Source organism: Cryptomeria japonica, chromosome 10 (assembly GCF_030272615.1).
Source record: "Cryptomeria japonica chromosome 10, Sugi_1.0, whole genome shotgun sequence".
In the NCBI taxonomy this organism is placed as follows: Eukaryota; Viridiplantae; Streptophyta; class Pinopsida; order Cupressales; family Cupressaceae; genus Cryptomeria; species Cryptomeria japonica.
Window position 1 is genome coordinate 617,991,941 of NC_081414.1, and position 8,096 is coordinate 618,000,036.

The 8,096-nt window shown below is 37.4% G+C and overlaps 1 protein-coding gene across 1 annotated transcript in view; it reads right to left on the reverse strand.

Moving 5' to 3' along the window:
- Positions 1 to 7,854, reverse strand: part of LOC131029967 (OVARIAN TUMOR DOMAIN-containing deubiquitinating enzyme 5) — a 45,214-nt gene extending 37,360 nt beyond the window's left edge. Inside the window, exon 1 of the mRNA XM_057960651.2 lies at positions 7,338 to 7,854. Coding sequence (XP_057816634.1) covers positions 7,338 to 7,510 — 173 coding nt within the window. The 5' untranslated portion in view covers positions 7,511 to 7,854. The remainder of the gene's footprint in view (positions 1 to 7,337) is intronic.
- Positions 7,855 to 8,096: the final 242 nt, after the last annotated feature.

The following is an 8,096-nucleotide window of genomic DNA, read 5'->3' on the forward strand; positions in this document are numbered from 1 at the left end:
GCACTTTCAATGATTCCAGTTGACCACACAAGGCACGCTTACAATCAGCAAGAGGCTAGTGGTATGGACTATGAGCTTCGCAATAAATCATGTACAACATTCAATGTAAATACTTATATCAATATCAAAGATTGACTTGAGAGGATGAAAAACCATGCAAGAAGCTTCAAGGATTGAATAGAAACACCATAACTTCAATGTTTTATTAATCCAATAGCAAAGTAACAACAACTCTTCAAGTCCTCCTCTTATCTCTCTTGAACTCAAATATCTATCTCTTATAGCTAATGTCTATTGTCTAATGTCTAATGATTACAAATGAAATGAGTGGAGTTTATATAGCACTCCCAAACACAATGAAGGGCCAAGATCAAATGAAGATCAAGGGCCACGATTTTGCCACCTAAACCCTAATTAGGGTTTGATACAAACAAAACCCTATCAAGATAAACATTATCATGAAATCAACCAATGAGAAAATGATATGAGCTCGCACAAAAATCGAGGAAGCGTCCTCTAATGAGAAAATGAGTTGCCAAGTAGGATCATAACAAACTGTCTTCTAGAATCTTGTTCCCTTTCTCCCTTTTCCTTTTGGCATATTCAATGAATCTGATCATCATGCCCTCTATCTCAGTCATTGGAACTTTTAGTAGTCTTCAACTGCTCTTCCATGTGCATGAGTTCCTCAAAGGCCTTGATGATAGCATTCTCCCATTCAGGTTCAAGCTCTTTTGTTTTGCTGGCTAATATTATGAGTGCGAGCATATCATCCAATTGCTTTTTGGTGATTATTCCATCAGTTCCATGAAAGATAACTTTTATTCTTTCCTCCAATTCTTTGGCTTCTATAATCATTCCAAGATCGATCTTCTTCTCCAAGACGATTTGTGCTACTTCCACAATCTTATCATGAATAAGATGCATATTGCCTTGAACTTGAATGCATCCATTACAAATATCTTCAAAAACAATCTTCTTTGTGCGAAGTAGACTACTTCAATGTAGAAAGCTAGGCGTAGATCCTTCTCTTCTTATTTTCTCTCTAGTTAAGACTTCCCTGGGTGTTTTCTGTATTACTTGCAAGACTGGGATGATAACATCTCTGGTATGAGCAAATGCTTCAAAAGCTTCTATGAGGACATGAGTCCTTCCAAGGACTTTTATGATTGTATCAAGTGTTTTCATTATATCCCTCATAAACTTGCTAACTTTGGTGTAAGAGTCTTCTATCCATGTGTCCATCAATTCTGCCGAATTCCTCTTCTCCTCCAAATGATCAACTGATTCCGAAGGAACAAAGGCGGTGGTGTAATTGTTGGATCATGTTGCCTCAATGGTTCTTTGAACTATTGGAAGTAGTTTCTCCACACACTTATCTCCTTCTCTAACTTTTTATTCTTCTCTACTTCCATTCTAAGCATATCATTGATTGTCTTTAATGAATCACTCGCATCACCTATGGCTTGCTCGAAGGTGAGTGGACCCAAATCAATAGTCTCCATATCATATTCATCCGCTATGATTTTATCTTCATACTTGTCAACCATCAGAGTAGCTATTTGTAACTTCCGAGAACCTGAATCATCTCTAATCACCTTTAGACATCTTTGTAGCTTTCCTTTTTTCAGTGACCTCTTGAGTCTAACTTAGAAGGCTATCTAAGTCATACTGGTTCTTCATCAATTGCTATCACTTCTCTGGCAAGCCTTTCCTTAAGCCATTCAGGAATAGATGATCTCCCTTCTTCAACTTGTGTTCCTTCGGGCAACTGCTCATCTCTAGGTGGGGAAGTGGTCTCGTCATTGTCTTCTTCTTCATCTTCATCATTCTCTTGAATATAAGGAGTGAGATCCTTTTGTTCTTGTGATAACTTTTCTTTGCCTTTATCATCCTGAACTGTAGATTCCATTGATTCATTTACTCCTTGACTCAATTCTTTATCTATCCTTTGTTCTTCATGTCTTTCATCCTAATTCAACTTTTCTTCACGTCTGGAGGAAGTACCAGAAGGATGGCTGAAATTTGATTTATGCTTCTTCCTTGATGACTCCTTTTCTCCACAATCATCTTTTCTCTTTGAACCTCTTGAGTGAGTTAATTGGGAAGTACTTCCACTCGCGCTTGCATCGTCTTCATTGTCTATCCTTGCTTCTGAGTCAAATGTCATTGTTATATTCTGCTCTTTCAATTTCTGGTGTTGGATGTCTATCCATATGCGAGTGTATTCCAAGACTTGTTTCATCAACTCCTTTAAATCTACGACCTCCATGTCAACCCAATTGATCTTGATTTCCTTGCTTTCTTTGGCATAGGCGGATTGGAGATATTTGCTGCTATCCTGTGCTTGATCAGCAACACTAAATATCTTACACTTCCGGATGAAATCAAGAGGTAGCCTGGAATACATTTTTTTTTTACTTCTACATCATCTTGAACATTTATCCAATGGTCTTCTAACTGCCACTAATGTTTATACTTCTTTCCCATAATTCCTCTTACATTGTCATATGGATCAAAGTAATCTCTAGGAGTGAATGGCTTGAGTGAAGAGAGCTAACTCCTCTTCGGCTTTCTTAGCTGCTTGAAGGGAAGGACACACTTCAATAGAGTCTCCAAGTGAAATAGGAAAAGAGACATTGGTTCCATGTTTGTGCCTATATGCCTTGGCATATGCTACTAATTGTCTTACCACCTCAAGTAGCACTATTCTATTGATCGGGTAGCGAGGCAGCATGTAGGGAGGAGAAGGGCATCCTTGAACTGTGATATAGGTGAACTTTGGGAATTGGATGAACCATGCACCATATTGTTGAACCAATGTTTGTGCTCCTGGAGAAAGTCTTTGATGAATTCCGCCTTGAAGCGACCTTGTGATGTGCATAGTAAATGCATCATTCACTCTCCTATAGTGGTGCTTAGTCGGATGATGTAGCTATGTATAACACTCATGCACTTTTATTTCTCCTGGTCCTCTTCCGACTACACCTCTATACACCAGTCCGGGATACTCGTAAAGAATGTCCTAGTGCGCATTAGTCTACTCAGTTGCACATCAATACTGTTGCTAATGAGTCTCACCCAATTGATTGCATTCTTGCCATGAGTGACTACCTCTATGAAGAAAAACATACATTCCTCAAAGTATGAAGCCTTAGGTGCACCCACCACACGATGAAGTAGAGTGATGAAGTCTATGAATTCATTTTTGAAGTCCACTTTGTGTAATCTGTCGAGCATTCTGCTCTTACCACCTCTACTCTTTGATAACCAAAACTTGTCAATGATCCTTAAACAAGATTTTGGATCATCATCATAGGCTGACTTAGCTTCATCTACACTCATGTAGATCATGTCTCTAGACTCGGGTAGATGAAATGCTTCACTAATGGCTGTCTCCAAGAGATATGTGAGCACTCTTCCATCTTTTGCCACTATCCTTCTTGAACGAGAATCATAGTGTTGGGCACATTCAACAATTAACTCATAGCATTGCACCGCAGGAGGGGAGCCAACTACATTTACAATCCTACTATCCATCATCTTCTTTGTTGTACCAGTAGGTTCACTTCTATACAACGAACTCCGAAACTTCCTGATGTCGAATTTCCCAAGATTGGTGTCTCCTATTCTGCTCCAATGAGATGTGACCTTGGTTTCTAATGTACCGCTCCTCAAATCTTCTTTGATGAGTGCTTGACGATTCACAGTTCCACTAGGCTTAGGTGCTGCCATTCTTCACCTATAAGAGATGTGTAAATTATGAGAATGGTGAAAGATATGCAAAATATTAATGTGGTTAAGCCTATTTACCCTTAAGAATGATAGTAGATAGCCTACAATATGGATTTAAATCAATCTTAAATTCAAATGAATCTGAAATTAGATGCTAAATAAGACTGATTCCTATTTCTTAACACACTTATCTACATTTATTAATGCATCAGCATCAATAAGAGAGGCCTAACTCAATAAATATATCATTATTTGACTCCAATTAGACCTGTTTTTAATTTCCTATCAGTCAAAATACAACACTTACCTCTGATTTCTAACAGATTAACCTTGAATTTGATCAAAAGATGACTGATAATATCAAGGAATTCACTGTAGCTGGATAATTTCACCTTGTGAAGGGTGAATTCGCTTCTCTTTAAGACGAATTTGGTGTGATACTAATGAAGTTCTCTGTGAATATGTCTCCTTACTGAGAAAATTCGTTGTCTCATTGGTGAATATGTCTCCTTACTGAGCAAATTCGTTGCCTCATTGGTGAATTCGCAGCTACTCTTTGATGAATTTCTCTGCTCAATGATGGAATTTGCCTTTCTTGATCACTGAACCTGCATTTTTGATGATTGAATTCGCTTTCGATGCTGACTGAGATTGCATGAATGAATTGATTTGATTTGATGTTAAGAACGATTGTTTGAATATCCTTATATAGGCGCTTTAGGGCAAGAGACATGTCTCTTTAGGTGAAGGCCGACTTGATAATAATAATCTTTTTATAGGGCCAACTCACCACTTTAAAACATTTTCTTTTGAATTTTAAATTTCAAATTAAGTTCTTTTGGCGCCAAAATGTTTGAATTGCTCTATGTAAGGAAATCGCTTCCAAAGAGGAGCACTTGAAGTTCACTCCCAAAGAGGAGCACTTGAAGTGACCTTCAAGTTTCGCCCTTCATCATCTTAAACTCAAAATTTTTCTTTTCTAAGCATATGAAGACATCAAATCGGCTCAAGGCAATGATCTATAAAGCAATTTTGCATCTTATCCTGGGCAAATGAGGCAAATTCCCTCTCAAATAGGAGCACCTAGAGTGAAATTCGCTCCAAAAGTGGAGCACCCAAGGTAGTTTTCGCTCCAAAGAAGGAGCACTAGAAATGAATTTCAAATCAAAATCATGTTCACTATCTTCACTCATGATAACTTAAACGCTTTCAATCGCACTCAATCAAGGCTTCTAAGGCAAATTTGCTCTAAAGGAAGAGCACTTGAAGTAAATTTCGCTCCAAAGAAGGAGCACTTGAAGTTCGCTCCCAAAGTGATGCACTTGAAGTTCGCTCCAAAAGGGATGCACTTGAAATTCGCTCCAAAAGGGATGCACTTGAAGTTCGCTCCAAAAGTGATGCACTTGAAGCATCCTTTACTAGCAATCTCTCATTCATTCCTTGGTTGAATTCATGATAGGCTTCACTTCTCCTGTGATAGAAATGTTGCTAAAGGCTTATGAGCTCACTCATTTCGCTCAAATGTTGTTCAAGAAACTTGCATCGCTTTCACCCATGGGCAATGGAAGCAAATTTCGCTCCAACTAGGAAGCACTTGAAGTTGCCTACATACTTGACCTTATTCGAGGTTATTGATTTTGCATTGCGTTCCTTGCTCGAATTGAGACATCGCACAATGCTTAGAGGCATCTTGAGTGACTTAGAGAACTTGGAAAGGATTTCGCTCCTAATGAGGAGCAATAGGAGCAAAATTTGCTCCTACTAGGGAGCACTTGAAATTGTCATATACTTAGTCAAATTTCCACTCCTGAAAGTCACCTCTCATTGGGATGCATGTAAGTCACTCGAATGACAAAAAGAACATTTGCATTGTTGATTAGGTTTAGACTCTTAAGGATTCCCCCATCAAACCTTTTCCTCAGTATGCTCAATTTGACTTCTCCTCTCTACCATTTTGCTATTGCAGACCTGGAGCAATTGAGCTGACAACCACCCTAACCACTCATTCAAACTTGCAAGGGTGACAATAGACCAAGAGAGACTAGGGCTAAAAAAAAAAGGGGAGGTCCCTATTTTGATAGGGCCATGTGTGAAATGGTCACAACAGGTACACCTGGTCATTGCACAGGGAAGAGAGGACTCCATTCATTAGAGCACTTGAGACCTTCATGCAAGAACTCAATGAAGGAAGAAAAATAGACAGAAACCAGCAAGAGAACCTGACAGAGGATATCTTGGAGAGATCTGCTGGTTCCCCACCAGTACCAGATCTGGAAAATTGGAACAAGACCATCATATGGATGGAGGGGCCACTGGGATAGACAACTTGGATGAAAGAACTTCCGAAACAATAAATTAGATATTTTCGGTTAGGAATCTTTTGATATGGTCCTTTTGTATAGGAATTCTGCTACTGTCAACCTTTTGTACAAGTTTTGAAAAGATACAAATCATTGCATAATCGTTGTAATTATGTACTATTACTCTAGTATCTTAGAAGACATTTTGATGCACTGCCTGATAAAGGCCATGCTATGATGTATAATGTTCTTTTTCTATATTTAAAATAAATTAAAAAAACCTTTCATGTTTTGAGTCTCTCTACTTGGATTGGTCGACAGGCCAAGAAGATTGAGGGTCTTTAGGCACTCTTCTGACAAAGGAGGGTATTTATAATTCCAATTTTAAAGTCAAAGAGATACAATAATTACACATTTAAAATTACATGATAATATATGATAAATTTAACAAAAAACTGAAAAAAAATCATACAATACACTCAGCAACAATTTTATTTGATGCAGAATTAATAAGATATTGACTTATCTATGCCATACCCATGATCACTCGGAATGTAAGGAGCTCGCAACCTCAAAGAAATAAGTCTCGGATATTCCAATGCAAAGAAACACATTCAGGCATAGAGCCGTTTTTTTAAACAATAATCCATAAATTTCATCCGTATGCAAAGTTATGGTCGTCTGATCATACATAGAGAAGTTGGAATATTTGAAGACTCAAATCTCACAAATTTAGGCTCATTTAATAAACAAAAGAAATCTCTTCTTTTACAACTTTTGTGGAGAAACTTGCCTTGTGCTTATCATTAGCCTACAGAGAAGAAACGTTATAGAGGAAATGACTATAACTGGTCATCGAAAAGATGACTTAATGTATGTTTAAAAATACAAAAAATAATGTCAAAAAGGACAAGCCATTAAATAAGCCATTGGGGTTTTAAAGTGAAGACCTGATCTCTAAACATATAGGCATGTGCATGATCATACAAAAAAAAAATTAAAACTTTCATTGAGTTAACTGTCTAGTATTAAATTTGTATCCGTGTTAACTACCTCATCCAATTCTAGGAGTGCCCTCCCCATACAGATAAGATCAGATTTTAAGGGACGCTCTTAGTCATGCCAAAGAGAACTTACCGATAATTCTTAAAAAATCTACCATTACTAAAACTTTATATATCTAACAGTGTTTTCAACTCTGGAAACCCTCATACTCTCTCAAGAACCCTAATCCAATATCAACAAAACCCTAGAAATATTTTTCTAATTAAAAGAGAGAAAAAGAACCCGAAAAAGACTTACTGATGTCTAGATAACATTTCTGCGCGGCTTTCCTTGGGCTGCTCAGGGGTTGTCTTCTCGTCGCTTAGCTTCCCATCATCTTCAACCAAATATCCGTCATCTGGATTGCAAACCCCATTCTTATTGACGGCTTCTTCATTACCATTATTACTAGCTCCAGGCACCACCTCCATATTCCGCCTCCTACACACCAAATAATCTGCTGATCGAGGATAAGATTAAACCAAAAAACCCAAGTTGGATTTTAATGAGCTTTCGGTCGAGTTTTAAAAAAACTGACAAATTTAATCGCTGATTGCGTACGCAGACAAATAAGTTTATCGACGCGAATATAAGAATTTAATGGACAGAAATTGAAGTTAAAAATTTATAGCGAAAAGAAGACTGGTTCAGACCGATTCCCATGTCCAACTAGTTTGGTTTTCCCTCCCCGTATCTCATTTTGGGTTTTTCCTATTGGTTGTTTTCATGTGCCCGAACGAGGCTAAGCAAAAATAAAAAACATACATAAAAGAAACCCTCTTAAACTCGATGGGAAATTGAATAAAATATATAAATATGTTGAGAGATATTTTTAAAAATAGGTATTTTTAAAAAAATCTGTTCACCTAGTTTTTATATAATCATTAAATATATATATGCTAATAGAATTTGTAGTGCTAAATTAATTAAGTTAGGGATAGGATTAAGGTTGGGGTTGAGGTTAAGGTTAAGGTTAGAGATAAATTTAGGGTTAAGATTAAGATTAAATATAGAATT